This window comes from Cynocephalus volans, chromosome 11 (assembly GCF_027409185.1).
Source record: "Cynocephalus volans isolate mCynVol1 chromosome 11, mCynVol1.pri, whole genome shotgun sequence".
Classification (NCBI taxonomy): domain Eukaryota; kingdom Metazoa; phylum Chordata; class Mammalia; order Dermoptera; family Cynocephalidae; genus Cynocephalus; species Cynocephalus volans.
In genome coordinates, this window is record NC_084470.1 from 125,601,748 (window position 1) to 125,626,279 (window position 24,532).

The 24,532-nt window shown below is 33.6% G+C and overlaps 1 protein-coding gene and 1 pseudogene across 1 annotated transcript in view; one reads left to right on the top strand and one right to left on the bottom strand.

The window, feature by feature from the left end:
• Positions 1-24,532, top strand: part of KIF14 (kinesin family member 14) — a 49,117-nt gene that overhangs the window by 17,766 nt on the left and 6,819 nt on the right. Inside the window, exons 13-22 of the mRNA XM_063115159.1 lie at positions 502-686; positions 2,504-2,606; positions 3,432-3,592; positions 5,541-5,688; positions 6,176-6,328; positions 7,914-8,040; positions 14,257-14,350; positions 14,867-14,996; positions 17,708-17,808; positions 22,046-22,140. Of these exons, the coding sequence (XP_062971229.1) occupies positions 502-686; positions 2,504-2,606; positions 3,432-3,592; positions 5,541-5,688; positions 6,176-6,328; positions 7,914-8,040; positions 14,257-14,350; positions 14,867-14,996; positions 17,708-17,808; positions 22,046-22,140 (1,297 nt within the window). The remainder of the gene's footprint in view (positions 1-501; positions 687-2,503; positions 2,607-3,431; positions 3,593-5,540; positions 5,689-6,175; positions 6,329-7,913; positions 8,041-14,256; positions 14,351-14,866; positions 14,997-17,707; positions 17,809-22,045; positions 22,141-24,532) is intronic.
• On the bottom strand, positions 11,559-11,714 carry LOC134391469 (U2 spliceosomal RNA; annotated as a pseudogene).

The window sequence follows — 24,532 nt, forward strand, 5'->3', positions numbered from 1 at the left end:
TTGTCTTGTAGAAAGTGAGAAGCCATTGAAAGTGTTTGACTACGAGACTGATATTTTGAGAGTACACTTTCAAGAGAATTAATCTGATACAGGTTGTAAGACAGATTGAACACAGAAGTTGCTGATAGGGCAATCAGAAGGCTGCTGCACTAGTGCTGTTGAGAATTGATAAAGGCCTGAATGAAGGTGATGGCTGTGAAGATGCGACAGAAGGAGTTGAGTCATTCTGAGGACAATTGGTCAATAAGAAAAGACACAATTTGGTGATGATGGATTGTTAAACGAGTGGTCAATATAACTCCTAAGAGTCTAAGTATGATGGTAACAGTCACAGAGAAGTCATGAAGGAGAGATTCTAAGAAAGAAGGACAGATTCTAAGAAACCTTTAATTTATTGAGACTTCACATAGAATGATTCTAATATTTAACATAGTTCGTTTTAGACGAATTTAACAATTTCATGCTTGTGGTTAAGATTAGATTTTTTTTTACTTCTAACAGAAAGCAGGAATTACATTTCAAATGGACAACCATTTGCCAAACCTCGTTAATCTCAATGAAGATCCACAACTATCGGAAATGCTGCTATATATGATAAAAGAAGGGACAACTACAGTTGGAAAGTATAAACCAAACTCAGGCCATGATATTCAGTTATCTGGGGTGCTGATTGCTGATGATCATTGGTATGTTAGTCTTCTTAAAAAAAAAAAATCCTGTTGATTTTTCAATAGGCTTCCATATCTTGATAACATGTGGCCCTTCATGTGAAGTATTCATTTATACTGATTCTTTGGTCTACTTCTTCAGACCCATTTTTTAGCCAGAAAAAACAGACATTTTCAGCATTTTGTAAGGACAATACATCAGTTACTCTCAATATATAGTACTATATAATGTTCTCTGTATTTTTGTTTTGATGTACTTAGCCTATTGATTGAGGGATAATTTCTTTTCTTAGAATTACAATGATGGCCATAAAAGTAAACTTCCATCCATCTTATATGGCAGAATTTTTGGTTGGTTTGACAAATTCAAAAATTTCGTTTTATGTGAATTTTGTTCACTTGAATGGGATGATAGTATTTGTAAACCGTTTGGGCTCTGCATTGTGTTTCCAAGGTTTGTGTATGTTGATGCTTTCATTTTCACTGCTGTGAAGTATTTCATTGTATGAACTTATCTCTCATTACAATCTATTTTGTTGATAGATGTTTGGGTTGTTTCTAATTTTGTGCTCCCGCAATATTGCTATGAGTATTCCTGTACAGGTCACCCGGCACAAATGTGGGAAGTTTCTCCAGAGTACGTTTCCCAGATAGTAAGCTGAAACAGTGACTCTCAGAACCCTCAGGGCAGCTGGTAGAAACTCGGGAGGTCTGAGCTGTCAGACCAGAGAGCAGTCTCTCTGTTTGCTTCAATGTGCTGTACAAATATGATGGTTTTCTAATTTTGCTATAATAATTTTTAAAGTTTAAGAAGCACTCTTAAATTATATGTCTAAGCGTAGAGATATGAGATTGTAGGATATGTTTATATTCAACTTTACTAGGTAATTTCAAATCATTTTCCAAAATGATTATCAGTTTCTACTCCCATTGTCGTGAGTGTAACTGTTACCTGTTACTCCACGTACTTGTTAACACTTAATACTGTCAGGCTAATTTTGCCAATCTGGTGAATGTCAAATATTATCTCATTGTGGGTTCATTTTGCGTTTCATTGATTAATAATGAGGTTGAGCATCTTTTCCTATATTAATTGGCCACTTTAATCCCTAATTACAGATCTCGGTAGCCTACCAACAGCTGGAGGTTTTTGGTTAGGACTCAGCTTTTGCCACAGTTTTCTTTTTCTTTTCTTCTATCTAGTTAATCCAAAGACGAATTGGAGTTTGGAGTTTCATTCCTATTCTCTGAATAAAAAAACTCAAAGGAATATGTAGCTTTTATAGGTGATTTTCCACAATATCATCTTATAGTCAGACTCCAGTTAATTAGATGACTAAGGAGTATGCTTTTATCTCTATGCTATTCCTTCCTTTGTATTTCCCCATTTTTCAAGTGGGGAAAAATGTTTGTTGTTATTAAAGCTCATATATAAAACCAGAAACTTAGAAAAATAAAAAATAAAAACAGTTAAAATTGTTCTGTTCTTAGGAAATCATTGTCAATATTTTAATTTTTTTTCTTGAATTTTTTTCTATGTATTTTTTTGCGGGGGAGGGTTATTTATCTTTTTTTTTTTAAAAAGCAGTTATAGTCAGAATACATACAGTGAAAATTCTTCCCACCACTGGTGGATTGCAAGAGAGGCCAGGCTTTTTTCTCCAACCTTCAAGATATAGCTGGAGGAAAATAAAATAATTTTAAGTTATGGTTGTTACAAATTGATACAAACCTTAACACTAAAGGAATAACCCAAGCAAGATTATCCGATATTGCCTTTTCCTTACTTCTTAATGTGTCCTGTAATTGTAACAATGTACATCTTTTTTTAACAGTACTATCAAAAATTTTGGTGGGACAGTGAGTATTGTCCCAGTTGGTGAAGCAAAGACATATGTAAATGGAAAACATATTTTGGAATCCACAGTATTACATCATGTAAGTATAAGAAACTGTTTGACTTTGGGCAAATCATTTAATTTATTTAAGTCCCAATTTTCTTCTCTGTAAGATGAGGAAGTTGAACCAGATCAAGTACTTTTCCATTTCAAAAATTTTCTTTCCTATTAATTCATTAATTGCCTTCCTTTGTGCAAAGACAAAAGTTATATTTCTGTGAGCCAGTACCTGAAGAGCAGACCACTGACAGCTTCATTATGTGTCCTGTAAAGAGCTGGGCTTTGGAATCAGGGCAGCCATGGTTGAAGCCCTGTTTCTGCCATTTGCTATGTGACCTTTGGCAGATTATCTAACTAGATGATTAAATAATATCACCCCAATCAGGACACTTTATAGAGCATTATTAATAAATTTGCTAGAAGAACAGGCATGAATCAGTCTGTTGCAGGCAGCTGAAACATATGGTCACTCTCTATATATCCTACCTTTTAGGAGTAGCAGAGGATTAAATGAAATAATTTGTGTGTAGTTCTTAGAATCATGTCTGCAAATAGTAAACTCTCAATGAATATCTATTACTATTATTAAGCTCTGTGCACATTAGTTCCTTCATTCCTAAAATTGGGATGATAATATGTATCTCACTGAGTTGTTGTGGGACATAAATGAGATAATTATGTATGTAAAGTGCTTAATGCAGTGTTTGGCATTAAGAAAGTATCTAATAAATGTTAATTGCTATGATTTTTATGTTTATGATTAGTAATACTAGATTATTTTGAATTGTTGAGCATAATGATTTTTCCCCTATAATCTTTTTGGTTCAGACTCACCTCAAATAGTAAGTTTTTTTGTGTGCTTTAGGGTGATCGGGTGATTCTCGGTGGAGATCATTATTTTAGATTTAATCATCCAGTAGAAGTCCAGAAAGGGAAAAGACCATCGGGTAGAGATACTCTTACAAGCGAGGGTCCAAAAGACTTTGAATTTGCAAAAAATGAGTTGCTCATGGCACAGCGATCACAGTAAGTATTGTTACTGATATGAAATAGTAAGTGTATGAGAGAGGTCTGCAACACAGTTAATCACTTGTGATTAACTCCAGTAATTAACACTTTGGGTGCTGGTTTCTAGTGATAAAATGTTCTCTCTTGGTACATTCATTCATTCAGCATACATTTACTGAATATGTGTTATGTGTCTGTCACTGTGCCCATTGCTGGGATATAAAGAATAATAATTGAAACTTATCTCCCATGCTGGAGGAATTCATCTCAGGGGCTGACAAACAGTGGTGACAGAATGGTCTGACAGAAACCTGTATGATGTGGAAGCTTATGGGGTGACACCTGGCCCTGACCAGGGATTGTCAAAGGTTTCTAGAGGATTAGAAGATGTCTGCTGGAGCAGTCCCAAGAGAGTATTAGAAGTTTGGGGAAGATTTGGAGAGGGTATATTTGTTTTTCTTTTCTTCTTTTGCTCCAGTTTTAGTTCTTGCAATGTTGTAGGATTTCAGGCTTAAGCAGTATCCTTATAAGCTAAATGGTAAAGTGCTAAAATGCTAAGGAGTTTGGACATTATCTTAAAGGATAAGGGAACCATTAAAGAATTTGAAGCACATACGGAACACTCATGATTAGAATCTCATTTTAGAGAGATCACCGTGACCCAAGTCTGGAGAATAGATTAGAGGTAGAGCAAGGTTGCAGGCTGCAAATGCAGGTAAGAGACTGTTAAAGTAAATCAGGATAGTGTGGTGAGGTAGGAGAGAAATATAAAAGATAAAATCAACAAATCTTGATAAAGGGAGGTTGAATCAAGAATGATGAGTATAGACGGGATTAACCCTGCTTTGTCATCTTTTAAGAAGCCTGAATCTGCTTTTGTTCTCTTTAAATTTTTTTATTGTAGTACATTATACAGAACATAAAATTTACCATTTTAATCATTTTTAAGTGTACAGTTCAATGGCATTAAGTGCCTTTGTTGTTGTGCAGTCATCACCATCATCCATTTCTAAAGATTTTTCATCCCAAACTGAAACAGTAACTCCTCGTTCTCTCTCCCTGGCCCCTGGTAACTGATAGCCCTCTTTCTTTTGACATTCTTATTCTTTTTTTCAGTAAAACTGGGGATGGAAATTTCTATGTAGTGCAGTTACTAAAACATTGATTTTATGGAGAAGAAAGAAGTTTTTTGGTTTTCTATAATCACTGATGCTTTTGTCCCTGTGCATTGAGAGGTGATAAAGCTAGTTTACTGTTTTGACTTATCAAAACGTGAAATTATTTTAAGTGGTTGAAAATATAGGGTACAATTTCTGCTTTACCAACTCTTGTATCGTGTTTTTAGTGACATTTCAATATTTTCCTAATCTATGACCTAAACATAAATTAAAAATACAATTTTTGTTCTTTTGTTAGTTTAACATAAAATACCCTTGTTTTGTGTTTACTATAATGTTAGCTAATTATTACAGTATTTATTATAACATTATATTTTTACATAATTTATTTTTCTTAAACATTTAAAAAATATATTTATGTAAATATCAGGCATCTGCAACAGTAACTAAGTTAGAAATAAGCAAATTTTCATGCTGGCTTTTTTTGTATGTGTAAACAATTCTAGAGCCAATGAAAAAAAATTTTTTTTAAAGATGACTGGTAAGGGGATCTTAACCCTTGATTTGGTGTTGTCAGCACCACGCTCTCCCAAGTGAGCTAACCGGCCATCCCTATATGGGATCCGAACCCGTGGCCTTGGTGTTATCAGCACCACACTCTCCCTTGTGAGCCATGGGCCGTCCCTGAGCCAATGAAAATTTTAAGAACACTGTTGATAGTGTCAGAAATTAAGTTTTAAGATTTAAGCTTTTGTTTAATGGAAAACATTTATATATGATTAAGAACTGTTATCGTATATAAGGAATTCTTAAACAATGTACCCTGTAAATATCTTGGTATTTTGTAGACTTGAAGCAGAAATAAAAGAGGCAAGGTTGAAAGCAAAGGAAGAAATGATGCAAGGAATCCAAATTGCAAAAGAAATGGCTCAGCAAGAGCTTTCTTCTCAAAAAGCTGCATATGAAAACAAAATAAAAGCACTGGAAGCAGAACTGGTAAAGGACAGAATTGTTTTTTTTCCTCTGATAGTGCAGCCCAAATGATATGTTGGCTGTAAAATTGATTATGTTCCTATAAGAGAACTAGGGGAGTGTCAGAAATTAGAGGATGAAAGCTGCAGTGAGTTCTGGTCTCTTTAATTTTACTTTAGGAAGCAGGTTGGTAGTAGACAGTGGCTACTGGAAGAAGAAAAATGGACAGAAAGTCTTCTGTCCTTCAGTCACTTGAGTTGTGCAATCTTACATTCCTAGACATCCATTTCAGAGGCGAATACTCTAAAAAGTTTGACCAGTGATATTTATTTTTAGTTAGATTAGTTAACCTGAATGAAATAGAGAAACTATAGGGCAACTTTTTGATGAGTGAATAATTTCTTGTGCATTGGTTAAAGAAAAGGACTTTTGTACTTTTTTTGGTACTATTTTAGAAAAAAAGCTTTGTAATTTTTTTCCCTGAGTCATTTTTTATTATTGTTCTTTAAAGAAAGAAGAATCTCAAAGGAAGAAAATGCAGGAAATAAATAACCAAAAGGCTAATCACAAAATTGAGGAATTAGAAAAGGCAAAACAACACCTTGAACAGGAAATATATGTCAACAAAAAGCGATTAGAAATGGAGACTTTGGCTACAAAGCAGGTAATTTCATTTTATGACTAGTTTGCTTTATTCTGAGGAAAAGCTGGATTTTTACATTTTTTTGTTTTTGTTTTTTAAAGAGTTATGGTATCTTAACAGGTGAGAGCCAAATCCAGGTCTCTCGATTCTCATCATCAACAGCTCTTCTTGCCTGAAAGTTTATATTCTGGTGTTGCTCACAGATCTGCTCAAACATCATCACACAGATATTTTGAAAGATATAGGGCTCTTATTTCCAGCTAGTTCCATTCCAGGTTTCTCGTTTTATACATCTACAACTATCCTGCCATTAGTAATGCCAGATAATGTAAATAAGTGATATAGTACTAGGACCCAATATGTAGAAGCAAGAACACACAGCTCTTTCTTATATTGGGTCACATCCTGGTGTCAGAATGCAGCATCACCTTCCCTTGGAAAGAGCGGCAAGCAGACTGTTTCCTAAGAGAACTCGCAGTAGAACATTCGTAACCTGTCTTATGAGCCCAGGCACCTACTACGGTCATCTCATTGAGGATAGAGGCATCTTTCAGGGGCCAACTCACATTAACGAGTCATAAGACTGAAGGATAAGACCAGAATGTTAATATGTTCAGTCACCTTACTGTTAACATTTCTGGCCATTATTTCTCTTTATGTTAGTGGTTCTCAAAGTGTGGTTCCTAGACCAGCAGCATGAGCATCACCTGGGAACCAGTTTGAAATGCAAATTCTTAGCCTCCACTCCAGCACTACTGAATCAGAAACTCTGGGGTGGGGCCAAGAATCTGTTTTAACAAGCCCTGCTGGAAATTCTTATGCATACCAAAGTTTGAGAGCCACTGTTCTGATTCCTTCTATCTTAATCTTAAGATTTTACTCTCAAATGTCAGTTTTATTTCTCTTTTTCCCAAGTTTGTGGGGTGGGGGATGTGGGGTAAAATACTCCTAGTAATCCTGAAGTACTGATATTATAATTTAATGATAATACACCTGCTAGTCAACTCTAGGACTCAAAGTGGCTAGTGAGCCACCTCAGAGAGTTTTAGGAGAAAAGCAGTTATTATTAGTGGGCTATTATAAGGTTTCTTTGTGCCAAACTAGGTTTTTTGTGTCTTTTAAATTAATTTCTTTAGTCTACAAATGTTTTTGAGTGTGGCCTTTTTGAGCAGTTTTCCTTTTTTTTCTAAAGATTTTTTCACTTTCTATCAATGGAAAGAAAAGATTAATCTATGTCATCAAAAATTCCTAATGATGTTGTTGTGGGGAAAAATCATTGTATTAGGAAATTTTATAAATCATTTTTTAAAAGCTTTTTATATTTAATAAAACATGTAAAACATGTTAATCATGTATGTTTAATAAAACGTTACTGTAAAATGAGGTTTAATTATATAGTATGTTACCATTATAAATCTGGCTTTTAAAAAAATAGATTTTATTGTGTATATTTAAGGTATACAACATGATATTATGGGATACATGCAAATAGTAAAATGATTACTATAGCAAAACAAATTAATATATTCATCATCTTAATTTGGTTTTATAATTTCTCTCCTTGAATATTCTCATGTATGGGTCTATATGAATGAATATCAATTAGGCCTTAGAAGACCACAGCATTCATCATGCAAGAATTCTCGAAGCTTTAGAAACTGAAAAGCAAAAAATTGCTAAAGAAGTACAAATTCTACAGCAGAATCAGAGTAATAGGGATAAAACTTTTACAAGTGAGTATATGCTTATTTTAGCAGACACTTTTTAAAGTTATGTATGTTATATACAGTTATTAAAATGTTAGAGTTAGTTGCCTTTATATTTTAAAAATGTTTTATTCTAGACATTGGTGACTTTTCTGGATCTAAATGAATTTGTATGAATGATTGTTTTTAGAATAGTCATATCAGTGCTATAGATTGAATGTTTGTGTCTTCACAAAATTCATATGTTGAAATACTAACCCCCAATTTGGTGGTATTAGGAGGGTGGAGCCTTTGATAGGTGATTAGGTAAATGGAATTAGTGCCCTTATAAAAGAAACCCCAGAGCTCCCTCACCTCTTCCACCAAGTGAGAACACAGCAAGAAGATAGCAGTCTGCAACACAGAAGAGAGCCCTCACCAGAACCTCACTGTGCTTGCACCCTGACCTTGGATTTCACCCTCCAAGACTGTGAGGGATAAATTTCTGTTGTTTATAGCCACCCAGTCTATGGTAATTTGTTATAGCAGCTCGAGCTAAGACAATAAGCAAATAGTAAACAAAATTTCAGGTGTTATTTTAATGTGTATGTGTTTTTAAAAACGTATCTTTTTCTAATCCTTAGTTCTTATTTTATACCTAGTTGTGCTTAATCATTGGGTATTTTGTTTTCTTTTCGCTTGGACATATTTTTTTAAAGAGATTTTTCTCTACTAGCTTTACTGAGGTAAAATCGACAAATTAAAACTGTACATATTTGAGATGTACAACATGATGCTCTTATACACATTGTGAAATGATTACCACAATCAAGCTGATTGATATATCCATTACCTCACCATTTTTGTGTGTGTGTGGGTGTGTGGTGAGAATACTTAGGATCTACTCTCTCAGCAAATTTCAAGTATATAATACAATATTATTAGCTATTGTCAACTCGCTGCCGATTAGATCTCCAGAACTTATTCATTCTGTGTAACTGAAACTTTATACTCTTTAACCAACGTCTTCCCATTTCCCTCACCTTGCAGCCCTTTGTAACCACCTTTTTACTGTCTGCTTCTGTGAGTTTGACTTTTATGGATTCCACATATAAGTGAGATCATGCAGTATTTGTCTTTCTGTGTCTGGCTTATTTCACTTAGCATAGCGTCTTACAGGTTATGTTGTTGCAAACAGCAGGATTTAATTCTTTTTTGTGGCTGACTAATATTATGTTGTATACCACATTTTCTTTATCCATTTGTGTGTTGATGGACACTTGAGTTGTTTCCATATCTTGGCTGTTATGAATAATGCTGCAGCAAACATGGGAGTGCAGCTATCTCTTTGACATACTGATTTCATTTCCTTTGAGTATATATCCAGAAGTGGGATTGCTGGATCATATGGTAGTTCTCTTTTTAATTTTTTGAGGAACCTTCATACTGTTTTCCAAAATGGCTGTACCAATTTACATTCCCACAAACAGTGAACAAGTGTTTCTTTTTCTCCACCTCCCTGCCAACACTTTTTATCTCTTGTCTTTTTGATAATAGCCATTGTAACAGGTATGAGATGATAGCTCATTGTGGTTGTGATTTGCATTTCTCTGATGATAAGCTATATGGAGTGCCTTTTCGTATACCTGTTGGCCATTTGTATTTCTTCTTTTGAGAAATGTCCATTCAGGTCGTTTTCCCATTTTTTAAAGCAAGTCATTTATTTTCCTGCTATTGATTTGAGTTCCTTATATATTTTGGATATTAATCCCTTACTAGTTGTACGGTTTGCACATATTTTCTTCTATTCTGTAGATTGTCTCTTCACTCTGTTGATTGTTTCCTTTGGTGTGCAGAAGACTTTTAGTTTGAACCAATCCCATTTGCCTATTTTTGCTTCTGTTGCCTGTCCTTTTGGGGTCATATCCAAAAAAATCATTGTCCAGACCAATGTCAGGGAGCTTTTTCTTTTTGTTTTCTTTTAGTAATTTCACACTTTCAGGTCTTATATTTATGTCTTTAATCTATTTTGATTTTATTTTTTTATATTGTGTTGGAAAAAACAAAACACGAACTGTGTTTTTCCTCTGCTCTCACAGCACAGCAAGCAACACAGAAGACAGACCTCTGTGACCAAAGGTGTGGGGAATTTTCCCCACTGGCCAGCAAGCCAGCAGTTCTCTAGTGGCTACCAGCTGGGTGCCCTCCAATTCAATTCTGATACTATCTAGTTGGAGATAGCATCAGATCCCACAGGTTGAGGGCTCAGCCCTCAAGACTGCTCCATACTTCATGTGCCAGTCACAAGCCCAGGCCTCTAGAACCTCTGACCAACCAGCTATAAGTTGAGGTTCTCACAGCCCCCACGTTGGGTTCAACTAGTTTGCTAGAGTGGCTCACAGAACTCAGGGAAACACTTCCTATGTTTACTGTTTTATTACAAAGGATATTTTAAAAGATACAAAGAAACAGCCAGATGAAGAGATACCTAAGGCAGTGTCTGGAACGGTTCTGAGCTTGGGAGCTTCTATTCCCATAGAATTAGGCAGATGAGTTCAGCTGTCCAGACGTTCCCTGAACCCTATGGTCTTGGATTTTTATGGAAATTTCTTTACATAAGCATGATTGAAACATGAACAGCAATGTGGAAATGTAACTGAACAAAAAAGGTATGATCTAACACTAGCAGACTGGGTGGGGAAACCCAGCAAGGCCTTGCAGATTCGTCTCGGCCTCTCTTCGCAGCATTCCTTCCTCCGGGGTATGGGGCAAGACCCCTCCTGAAATGGGGGTCTGATGACCTACAATCTGATAAGGTAGGTCAGAGAATTTCCTGTCTTGGGGATAAGAGGGAGCAGGTGAAGGGAGAGCAGGAGTAGATCAGAGAGTAGCATGAGCCAGAAAGCATGGATGAAAACCTGTATATAAATAAAATATCACAGGGGGAGATAAGTGTCTTATTTCATTCTGTGTGTGGTTATCCAGTTTTCCCAACACCATTTGAAGAGACTATTCTTTCCCCATTGTGTGGTGTGTTCTTGGCTTCTCTGACAAAGGTCAGTTTACTGTAAATGTGTAGATTTATTTCTGGACTCTATTCTATTCTATTGGTTTATGTGTCTGCTTTTATGCCAATATCATGCTGTTTCAATTACTATAGCTTTGTAGTATATTTTGAAATAAGATAGTTTGATTCCTCCAGTTTCATTCTTATTGGTCAAGATTGCTTTGGCTATTTGATGTCTTTTGTGGTTCTATAGGAATTTTAGGATTGTTTTTCTATATTGGTGAAAAATGCCATTGGAATTTTGATAGGGATTGCATTGAATCTATAGATTGCTTTGGGTAGTATGGATATTTTAACAATATTAATTCTTCCAATTCATGGATACAGGATATCTTTGTTTATTTCTGTCTTCAATTTCTTTCATGGATGTTTTGTAGTTTTCAGTATACAAATCTTTTACCTCCTTGGTTAAATTTATTTCTAATTATATTATTGTTTTTGATACTATCATAAATGGGATTGTTTTCTTAATTTCTTTTTCAGATAGTACATTGTTAGTTTATGGAAACAAAACCGCCTTTTTTTTTTAAAACAGAGCAAGTTCCTATTTCATCTTGTTGCTTCAAAAGTCCATTTAATATGTTGTCCTTAGAGGATGTATCAGATATTAAACTGATAAGAACATTCAATCTTAGCCAAAAGACCAACAAGCAGTGACTTTTGTATGTTTATTTATTTTGCTTATTTTAAAAATTAAATTAAATTTAAAAATTTTTTAATTTTATTTTTATATGTTGGCAGCTGGCCAATTCAGGGATTGAACCCTGGACCTTAATGTTATCAGCCCCAGGCTTTAGCCAACTGAGATAACCAGCCAGCTCTTATATATTGATTTTATATCCTGCAACTTTACTGAATTCGTTTATTAGTTCTAACAGATTTTTGGTTGAATCTTTAAGGTTTTTTATATATAAAATCATGTCATCTGTGAATGGTTTTGCTTCTTCCTTTCCAATTTGGATGCCTTTGTTTCTTTTTCTTGCCCAGTTGCTTTTGCTAGGTCTTCCAGTATTATGTTGAATAGAAGTGGCAAGAATGGGCATTCTTGTCTTATCCTTGATCTTAGAGGAAAAGCTTTCACCTTTTTACCATTGAAGATGCTAGCTGTGGGCTTGTATATACGGTCTTTATTATGTTGAGGTATACCTTCTATACCTAATTTGTTGAGAATCTTTATCATAAAAGGATATATTTTGTCAAATGCTTTTTCTGCACTTATTGAGATTATATGATTTTTATCCTTACTCTGTTGATGTGGTGTATCATATTTATTGATTTGCATTTGTTGAACCATCCTCGCATCCTAGGGATAAATCCCGCTTGATCATAGTGTATGATCCTTTTCATGTGCTGATGAATTTGGTTAACTAGTATATTTTTGAGGATATTTGTATTCACATTCATCAGGGATATTGGCTTATAATATAACAAATATATAAAAAGAGTTTGAAAAGGATTAACATTAATTCTTCAAATGTTTGATAGAATTCATCAGTGAAACCATCAGATCCTGGGAGGCTTTTGATTGCACTTTTTTTTCTGGTACATTTCTATATAGAACATAGCATGTTTTTAATGTAAAGTTTTTTTTTTTCCATTATGGAAAATGTTAAACTATAAAAGTAGAGAGACTACTATAAGAAACCCATATGTATCTATTCAGCTTCAACAATTCTCAGCACATGTTCAGTCTTGTCACAGCTATACTCAATCTTCCTGCTTTCCTTGACTATTTTGAAGCTAACTCCAGATGACATGATATCATTTGAGATGTACATACTTCACTGTGTATCTCTAAATTAGATAAGGACTCTCTTTTTCTTTCCTTTTTCTGTCACTCTTTTAAGCATAATCATGATATTATCATCACACCTAAAAATATTAATAATAAGTTCTTACACCCATCATATATCTGGTCTATATTAAAATTTTCTGAATTGTTTCATATTTTTTAACATTTGGTTTGTTTGAATCATGATGCATACATGATCTACACATTGTATTTGGCAGATATGCTTTTTAAGTCTCTTTTAATCTGTAAATTCACTCTTCTCTCTCTCTTTCCCCTTGCAATTAATTTGTTGAAGGAATCAGGTTATTTGTCCTGCAGAGTTTCCCAGATTCTGGGTTTTGCTGATTGTTTCTCTGTGGTGTTGCTTAACAGGTCCCTCTGTGCCTATATTTCCTATAAAGTAGTAGTTACATCTACAGGCCTATGAGATTCAGGTTCAATTTTTTAGCAAGAATACTTGGTAGTCAGTCACATTGTATACTTTCTATAACTTCTATTTTTAATAACTTTAAAAATACTAATACTCTTTATATCTGTTCCAAGATATAAATAAATACACTGTATTAATACATCTTTTTATTCCTCTCAGGGCCTAGAACAATGTTTTACAACGAATACTTGATTTTTTTTATCCATATGAATAATGAGTTTTATCCTTATGAAAAAGGATTTTTAGTGGAATACTGGTTATAAGTTTGAACAATATAGAAAATATTTATGATAAAAATCTTAAATTTTAATTAGGAAAATGAAATAGTGGACTAAGTTGTTTTCCTTTTTTATTTTTATGTCCTGATACACAGACACACACACATATATATACTTTAAAATTTTCAGGCAAATAAAAAAGGGATGTAGTTCTATATAAGTGGCTGTAGTTTATACATTACCTGATACTTTAAAGAAATTAGAAATTAGGGGAAAAAAAGAGATTGGTAAAAAGGAGATTAGAAAAAAAATCTTTACAGAAAAGCATTGTTTTTGGTGTTTCCTTTCGTACAGTTCCTTTTTTTGTTTTGTTTTGTTTGCCGGCTGGCCAGCACAGGCATCCAAACACTTGACTTTGGTGTTATCAGCACCACCCTCTAACCAAGTGAGCTAAACAGCCAGCTATTTATTTATATTTATTTTTTGTTTTATTTATTTTTTTTAATAATTCCTATCCTCTCTATATCAACTTCAATTTTCTTCCATTCCTCCACAGGCTAAAGACCTCATTTTATATGAAGAATATTTTATTTCACCAATGAGGGTTGAAGAAAAATTTCTCGAACATCACCCTTCTTCTGCAGTAGAAAATTAAAACCATTAAAGTCAATAATTTTTTTCAGGAATTGATCTGCCTAGTGATAGACGTTAGTGCTCATATATGTATTTTGAATCTTCTTTGTGTGTTTTGTATTAGTTCAGCCAAATTGGAGCTCCATGAAACTCTCAATGATGATTCAGGAAGCCAATGCCATCAGCAACAGATTTAAAAAATGTTATGTTTTTGGCAGGTAAATAATTAATTATCCTGATTATAAGGTAATCCTTTGTTTTAAACTAGTTGACCTTCATATGTTTGTTTGTTTTTTAATCTCTTTACAGTCCATTCTACAGTGCCTTCTTAGGAATAATTGGTGTCAGAATCCCCAGTGACACTTTCAGCCTCCCCTTTCAGAGCTTGCTCTGGAGCAAAAGAGGTTTCAACCATTGACGCGCTAGTGTATTTATAAACAGGATCGTTTTAAATGTTTAGGAGTTTACTGATTTAGTTTTGAGTTGAAAAAGTTCTCTACTTTTTTAAAGGAAATATACCTTATTCAAATTTTTTTGATTTAAAAAATTTTATGTAAGACATTATTATATAGTTTATACTAGACATGATTATTACTATAATAAAAATGCCTAACTTTGGAAAGATTTAATTAGTGCACTGAATTTTTATGGAATATATTCTACTCCAGAAAACTCTTAGTATTAATGAGTGTGTATGTTTTAGGATAAGCATTTTTCTTTTGTTTTTCTTTCAGACATGATGTATCTGATAAAGGTGGTTCTGACACTTCCATTCGGGTTCGTAATCTGCAACTAGGGATATCAGCTTTCTGGAGTCTGGAAAAGTTTGAATCTAAACTTGCAGCAATGAAAGAACTTTACGAGGTTTGGAATATTATTAAAATCTCTATAAACTTTTTAAAATAAAGAAATATAAAAGTGACATTCTCAGTCAAGAAAATTTGGAAAAGTCATTCCATCAACTACCCAAACCAACCAGTATTAGCAATTGATATATATTGACTTTGCTTTTACATGTAAATGAGGTTTTATTGGTTTATTTTAATATAGTTACATGTGTAATAGAGAAACTTAATGCTGCAATCTATTCAATTATAATTATATATTTTTATTTTATTTTATTTAATTTTTGGCAGCTGGCTGGTAGGGGGATTCAAACCCTTGACCTTCGTGTTATAACAATAATTGTATATTTTAAAAGTTTTACATTTAAGCTTAAATGAAGAAGAAATCTGATAGACATAAAGCAATTTGCAACATTTGCAATTATCTTCCTATGTCTAATAATGTGCATTTTTACATATTTACATTTACATTTCCTTCTTGCTGTGCTTTGGGTGTTCTTAATTGTTTGATGCCTTTAATAGTCACAACTAAAAATATCTCTGTACCTTTTAGTTTTTAATATCTTATTTTCGTGTCTTCTATTTTCCAAAATGATACCAAAAATATGAACTTTTTATTGTACTTTTATGGTCACTGAAAAATTGCTTGCCAGAAGTGTTGCCATTTACCGGTGTTACCAGTTTGCTTCAATTTATATCTTAACAACTAGTGAATCTGAGGATTTGACTCTGTATCTTTATGGGTAAAGTATATGTATTTGTGCCCTTTGAATTTTTTAAGTTAATGTAGGTAATGAACCAATATATTTATAAAAGTGTTTTTACATATTTTGATAATAAGGCTTTATCTTATGTTTATCATATACATTTTTCCCTGATTGTATCATCTTTTTCTTGGTTTCAGTTTGTTATACAGATATTTTTTAATTTGGTATATTTGAATCTATTAATCCAGAGATCTTACTGAAATATCGTCCAATCCTCTGCATTTCCTTTTAATTTTTAAAAAATGTTTACATCTTTGAATCACATAAAATTTATTTTGGTGTTTTGTGAGCAGTATGAATTTAAAGTTAATTTTTCTCTATATTATTATCTAATTATTCCTAAAATTATCCCTAAAATAGTTGTAACATCTATTAAATTGTTGCATTGCTACTATTTGTCTAATATTTCACCTTTAAATAATCTGACTTTATATGGAATTATATTCGGCATTATTTAGATAATAACAATAATGAAGATATTATATATAAAAACTCAGAGGATGCTGCCAAATTATAGCCTTAATGCTTGAATTGTTTAATGGATAAATGGAAATAAATTATTTACAGGAAATGATAAAATAGGAAAGCAAATGAAGAAATCATTATAAGATAAAAGCAATAATTAATGAATCAGAAATTAGCAAACCTAAGCCCTGGTTTTTTAACAGATAAACATGTGATTTTAGGAATGAGAAATGGCATTTAAATAAAGATAAGGAAAATATTTAAAAATTATATTCTCTGTAAAACTTTATGCTTACAAATTTGACAGTCTTCTAGGACGAAAAGACTAGAAAAAGATAAATTATAAAAATTGACTTCATAGATGAATAATCATGCAATAATTTGAATTTTGTCAACAAATTAGCCTCAAGGAAAAATTGGAGGAAAAAAAGGTGCTGTATATCAGTTTTATGGGTAAGCTCTTTTACACCTCCAAAGTACAGGTAAATCCTATTCTGTTTAAACTATTTTAGAAGATAGCAAAAAATAGAAAATATCAGAGTTCATCTTAAGATACTAGAATAACTCTAATTAAAAACAAAACAAAAATACAAAAACTGAAAAGATAACTCAGGAGAGAATTACAAATCAATCTTAATAGGAACACAGCTATAAAAATTTTGAATGAAATGTTAGTAAATCAGACCCCAAACTATTTTTAAAGAATACTTATACCATGATCAAGTAGGGTTGATTCCAGGAATGCAAAGTATATTCATAGTAGAGAATTCAAAAAGACTGAAAGGAATCATACTAAAACACTGACAGTATTTATCTCTAAATGATGGGTTTACGAGTGGTTTTCATCTTTTTCTTTGTGTTTGTTTATATGTACTAATAATTTCCAAATTTTCTACAATGAGTATTAACGGCTTGTGAATTTAGAAAAACAAAAACAGTACTGAGGTCATTTGATCATTCTTGCCTTAACTTATATGTTAAAACCTAGTTTGTGAGTTACCCTCACTGTTAAATTCCTACTTTCAACTGTTGCAATTTGCTACTTATTTTTTATATAATTATACTCTCTCTGAATCAAGCTCTATTTAGTATTTTTCTAGAATTTTAATTGGTTTTGCTTTGTATTTAAATTATAATTAAGATTATTATCATGGTCAACATATTTAACCAGGAAGTCATTGCATCTTAACATTGTCAGATTATTCTTTTATTTCTGTCCTGAGGATTTTATTGTTTTTGTTTTCACTGTATCTTCTAAATCCCATGTTTATTATTTCTGAATTATTTAATTATTTCTATTGCTTTCATTAGTAGATATCTTTTAATATAATCACTTGTATTATGGGATGGATTTTTAATTTTATCAGGAATGTGATTTTTTTTTAGACTTGTTAGATAACTTGTAATTCAAATGTTACAAAGTATTTAAACTTTTTCTTGGTTGCTAAACATTTTTTCACCCATAATTAATGAAAACTATATATTTTATTTTTCTTAGAGTAATGGTAGTAACAGGGGTGAAGATGTCTTTTGTGATCCTGAAGATGAATGGGAGCCTGACATTACAAATGCACCAGTTTCTTCATTGTCTAGAAGGAGGTAAAGACGTTTTTGTTATAGGTTTTCTTATTCTATGTGTGTGTGTGTGTGTGTGTGTGTGTGTTTATTTTTGTATATATATCATTTCCTTATTTTAAAAGAACTGTCTAATGTCATGATGGATATGTCTGTAAAAGGAACCCAAAAATACTCATATAAGACAAATAATATTATTGATCAAATTACGGCACTTGGGGCATTAGATGTTTTATGCCAGTTAGAAGAGGAACAAAAATGTTCAGTATTTCATCATATAAGTCTTGCGAGCAATTTAGAATAGCATAAATCTAATTTCTTATAAACATGAACAGTATTTATTGCTTTTAAATTACCCTTTCTCAAGAACTTGGCATATTCTATGATAGTTTATTGTAAGTTATAGAACTTTAAATGCAGTCAGGTTAGTATGAGCACCACAAAAGAGTAAATCATGGTGATAGAGAACTTCTATATATGACTAATGTTGCTTATTAACTAAAAACATAAAAGACTGCCACAGTGAATAGGTGCTTTTCAAGGAAAAACTAGTTCTGCTTAGACCTCAGATACTGAGATTATAGAGAGGCAAAATGGTATCATGGAAAGACCTTGGTCTTGGAAGCAATTTAGTCCCTTAGTTTGGTTTTTAAACAAATATTTCTGTGATGACTGCCATGTCTTAAGGAAACGAAGATGAATTAAAAATACTTTCTGTCCACAATGACCAGGAACTGAGATAAGTAGAGGCAGGAGCAGTTGATAGAGACCTGAGCTAAGGCCAGGCAGAAGGACTGGAAAGGAGAGTCAGCTTTTATACCTGTTCAAGATGCAGATTCAGTGGGACGTGGTGACTGGTTGTGGCTGGAAGGCTATGAAGAACTCAGGGAGACTCCGGGTTTGAGACTGAGTGACTGACTAGAGGGAAATGGTGCTTCTGAGGTGGAGGGTAGGATGAGTTTACTTTTGCACATGATGAGGTTCCTAGGAGACGTGGAGGTGTACATTCAAGTCTACAACTTTGAAAGAGGGATTTGGGAATTTTCAGAATGAATCAATAGCATTCATCCACCAACGGAAGCAGCATTGTTGTGAAGAACGTTTATTGAATGCTTGCTAAGCATTATCTCATTTAGTACTTACTACAAACCTATGAAGTAGGTGCTGTCATTACTATCATTTTACAGTTGAAGAGACTGACGATTTAAATAGGTTAAGTAATTTGTCCAAAATCACAGAGCTGATAAGAGGAACAGTTGGTAATCAAATCCAAGTTTAGGTAACTCCAATGCTCCTGATTTTTTTTAACAGCTATGCCATATTGCCTCCCTATTACATGTGAAACAACAGCATCTTTCTGTTTAAATTGTTTTTTTTTTTTAAAAACTTTATTCCCTTCAGCTGCAGGTCAGAATCCATTTAGTTTCCAAACTTCTTAAGGCCTCTCATTGTTTTTTGACCATTCTTATTCTAAGTTCATTTGTAATTTTCTTCTAAGATATAGAACTAATTTATAGTGCCCCTTTCCCTATTATTTCTGCTTTATTTGCTATGTGCTAACTGCTAAACTACAATAAGAAATGGCTAAGACATAACAAGCATTATCCTAAAAGAAATACAAAGCGTATTGCTCCTTGAGTGTAGGAAATATATCTGAATCCCCTACAATGTAGTATAGTAGAAAAGGTCACAGGCTCTGATGTTAAGAGTCCTGGGTGCTAATCTTTGCTCAGCGTATTCATGGGCAAGTGACATATCTCGAGGCTTCAGTTTTCTCATCTTTAAATTGGAGGTGGTATTATATATCTATATTGCAGAGATTTATCATTAAGACTAAGTGAGTTCATATATAGAGAGCAGCTGCTGCTCCTGCTACTTCTGTAACCAGTATGACCAACAACGGGGGCCTGATGATGATCGTGTTGCAGAGTGGCTGTGAGGATTAGAGATAATGTATGAAAAGCTCCTACTCCAGTGGATGGGTATCAATAAACAGCAGCGCCGATTATTATTGAGTGCTTTATAAATGTTGATTAATATTAATCTTAGAATACAGAGAAGATATAATTTCTGGTTCAATTCCTATAAACAGATAGTGATATCCTTAGATGATTTGTCCTGAGGGCTCTGGATGGAGTTGTGCCCTGGCACTAAAGTGAGCTAAAGAAGGCCCTTGGGTGGAATTGAGTGGATAGGGCTTGGGATACCTAAGCCAACCTAGAGAATATAACCCTCCCCAAAATTTAAACCAGGCAAACAAACTCATCAGAGAATGATTTATGAATACCTTTGGATTTTAGGATTACTTATTATTATTTTTTTATAACAAGCAAATATAAACTTTGTTTAACAGAGTTGTGGATCACAATATGAGCATTAATAATTAATGAGCATTAGAATTTAAGCCTATCGAATATTGGTGATTTATATCTTATTTCCTGCAGACTTTTAGGTTAATAATTAGAGAAGTTTAAGATGTTATAAAAAATCAAAACCTCAGTATTTTCTAAGATTTTGAAACTGGGTGTTTTCATTTGGTAGAGATATTTTTGAGAACTTCTGTAATTTAAAAGTATCATATTTTTTAAAAAATGAATTGCTCTTAGTCTGAGACCTTGTGTATGAAGTTTCAGCCTTGTAAGAATGTTTATGACAGAATTGCAAACTCTGAGAATGCCTGTAGGTAATGGAAACACTGACAGATTCTTAATTACAGAAGTGGTACCAAGCAATGATATGCTACAGTTGTCCTGCAATAAAATAGACTGGTTTGGCTGCCTGTAAATTTTGATATGTACTGTTGACAGTTATAAGTAAAGTTTTCCCTAAGGTTAAGTAAATCTCTTTGAAAGGAATGTGACAAGCATTTTCTTTATTTGGGTTTAAACATTGTTTAACTATGACAGTGTTGCAAGAATAACAGTTTTCCTAGTTTAAACTTACTGTAATAATGTCCCTTTTCCTTTCACCCCTAAGTAGGAAAATTATAATATTTGTGAATTGATATTTTCTTTCCCTTTTATCAGTCACATGTCTGTGTTTTTCTTGTAGGAATTCACAAGGGGAAATTTATATATGAAACATTTAGGCTACTTCTGATAGAATGCTTTTGTTTAACAGTTTTTCAACAAATAGTGTTTTTCTTTGAGTGGCCAGCAGTAGTAGAGAGTTCTGTTAGGAAAAAGACTTCAAAGGATCCACTAGGTTTAAATCCAGGTCACTGCTCGAGTAGTTTCATTGACATAATGAGCTGGAGTTGGAGTTTAGAAAATTGATAGATGAATGCAGTATGGAAGTAGCTCGCTTTTTCCAGTAGCAGAAGGAGTAGACTCCTTTTTCAAGAAGCAGCTAAAAAGAAAAGACTAACAGCTAGACGGCCGATCACACTCAAGGGAGATATTTGAGCATTTTTATAGGTTGAGGGAAAAGAGGCAGCAAAAGAGCGATTGGAGATAGAATCATTTCCTCCATTTGTGCTACTGTATTGCTTTCACACCACGTAGCAAAAATTTACTTAGATGCTTACATACGTAGATCATTTCCCTATTTAAAATCCTTCTCTGGATAATTCACTCAGGATAAAATCCAGTTGGCATACGAGGTCAACCTCAAGCTGGCTTCTGCACACCTCCCAGCCTCATCCCTTGCCTCTCTCTCTCATTGCAGACTTACGTCCTTCTGAATGTGTTCTTTGCGTGTGTGATACTTTTGTTGATCACCAGGTCTTCCCACATCCTGGTGTCTATGTCTGAGACAGTATTTCCTGCTTCCCAGGCCTTTTCCTATTTGGCTAACTCCTGTTTATCCTTTGGGGTCACTGCTCCAGGAGTACCTCCCCAGTCCTTGGTCCAGGTCAAGTTCTTTTCCAGGCTGTACCACAGCGCTCTGTGCTCTCACAATCTCATCACTTTATTGTAATTATTTGCCTAATTTCTCTCTTTTGCTCTGGACTTTAAGCTCCGTGAGCCCAGAGACCATATTTGCTATGTTTCACCGCAGTATCCAGAGCCTGTAAATAGAAGTGCCCAGTATGTATTTATTCTGTTTTATGAACTGTATGCTTAGAACGGTGCCTATAACTAGTAAAATTCTTTCTCAGTGAACCAGATGAATTTAGTCCTTGATGAAAATTTTTCCATGGAAAGCACACACATGCATGTCCGTTTTCTTTAGAGACTTTTAAAATAAATATTCTTAATAATATTTCACGTGGTGTACAACTTCTAATCTTAACCTCCTTTATCTTCTCATCTTTTTTCAGGAGCAGAAGTTTGATGAAGAATCGAAGAATTTCTGGTTGTTTACATGACATACCAGTCCACCCAGTTCAGAATTTGCATTCTTCACATTCATCAGGTATTTTTTCCATCAAAATTTCTGTATAGTGAAAAGCACCAAGTCCTGGCTCCACCATGACCTTGTTTTGTATTCTTGTATAAATAATTTTATCTCCTGGAAGCTTTCATTTCCTCTGTAAAATGAGGCAGGTGGATTGGACAGCCCCTTCCACTTCTAAAATTCTGTGCTCTGTGATTTATTACAAAGCCTTTTAGTAGAGTAGCTAATTCAAATGTGAAAGAAATATATATGTTAAGAAATGTGTCAGAATATTATTTCTTCATAAGTGAAAAAGGAAAAATGTAGCAGATTATGTATTATATACTTTAATTTGTAAGAGGTGGAGAAAAAAGAAGATGTATACATAGATGCTTGTAAATGAATAAAATCTTGGGAGAACCACATTATAACCCAAAGTGCTGGTTGTCCATGGGAGCGTGGGGGATGGGGACAGGTCAGGAAGGAAAGCTTCCTTTCCACTGCATACCCTTTGGTTCCTTCTGAATTTTGTATAATAATCCATGTATCATCTATTCCAAAATTACTTTAAAAAAAAAAATCTAAAAGAAAAAGTTACAGGAATTATTCTTCTGGATAATTACTTTGTACTAATATTTATTATAGTGTTAATTTATCTATAGAAGGGGAGGATACACTATAAATTTGTATGTGTAACTACCTGTAATAACTAAAATTTAAAAACTACTACCCACTAACCCTGGACTACTACATAGCAGTAAAAAAGAAGGAATGACCGATCCACACAACAACCTGGATAAATCCCCAAACATAAGTACATACTGTATCATGCCATTTATATGAAGTTCAAGAAAAGGTAAAACTAATCTATGGTGACAGAAGCCAGAGTAGTTCAGAATGGAGTAGTGGTTACCTCTGTTGGGAGGCATTAACTGGGAAGAGGAAATGTGTTGGGATGGGGTAGTGCAAAGGTTGTATATATTAATCTGAGTGTGGGTTACACAGGCATATATGTATGTAAAAATAACAAGCTGTGCACTTACGATATGTGTACTTGACAGTATATAAGTTATACCTTAGTAAACAAAAGTTTTAAAATTACTATGTAATGTGATATAACAGTCTATTTGATAAAGGTCCTAATGGACTAGGAGTAGTCATAAGAGGAATTATGTCTCATCTTGACTTTAAAGAAATTAGTTGGGTTTTTTAAATTATAAAATTATCTCTTAGGAAGATAATTATGATCCTACTACTTATTTAATCTAAGGTATATAAAAATATGCTGCAGGCCTTTTATTTGCCAGCAACATAAATAGATAAGCTGTGGTAGCAACTTATTTGTTCAGTATTACTTGAGAGTAAGCTGTTTTACAAAAGTAATTTTGAGAGGAACTCAGAGATATGGGAGGTCTTTGCTTATTTGCAGGTTCAGAGAAACTGTGCATTTAGTAGGAACTTGTCTGGGCAGCTGTGAGGTGGTGGAAGGAGGCCAGGCTTTGGGGGAGTGGGGAGAACAGGGTTTGTACCCAGCCAGGGTCGAACATCGTCCAGCTTTGGGAAGTTGAGCAAGTGTCTTAACTTCTCAACTTTAAGGGCCATATTTTTAAACTAGATTTTTGCAGATCTTTCTAAAATTTTGATGTTTGATTTTAGAATGCATTAATACAATTATCTTCTTAAACAGAGACTAGGAGACTGTCTAGCTAACTATTCTTGATGACTGTAATATAGTCATCATCAACATAATGAAATTGATTCGTTACTACACTGTAGCTTTGTGTCTTGTAGCTTTTCCTTCTTTTTTTTTTACCTACTCAAATAAAACTCTTATCTTTGTTCTAGACTCTTAATATTCCCAATCCTATGCCTTTAGTCTACCTTCCTTTTAGTTTGCTGCTTCTGATCACCTATAGACTGGACCAGAAAACTAATCTTTTATATTAAATAAGAATCATTGTACTCAAATGTTAGCACTCTAGGACAAAGGTATTTCCAGAGGCTCTGAATGAGCTCTTTCAAGCTTTTCCATTAATTTGTGGTTTGGGCAGTACTTAAAAAATTATATATACTTTCTGAAAGTCTGTCTCCCAGAGAGGTGCTGTATTAACTGTAGATAAGCAGTCATCTGTAGCCTATGTTGATTGTAGTATATCTTGAGAAGAACTGTTATAAAGTAGAGGTAGCTCATGAGATACTCCTTTTAATATAGTTTTTGTTGCCTACTTTTCCAGTTCATGAATTAATCAAATTACTAATTTTATCTTATGTAACTTGCATTATCTTCACCAATTTACGTTTCCTTAGGTATTAGGGAAAATTAATCCCTACCACCGAGTAAATAAAGGAAATTAAACCAATGGTTATGTGGGCTATTTGGATACTCTGTTATCTGTATTGCAGTTGAGGAGCTACTAAACCTATGGACTGA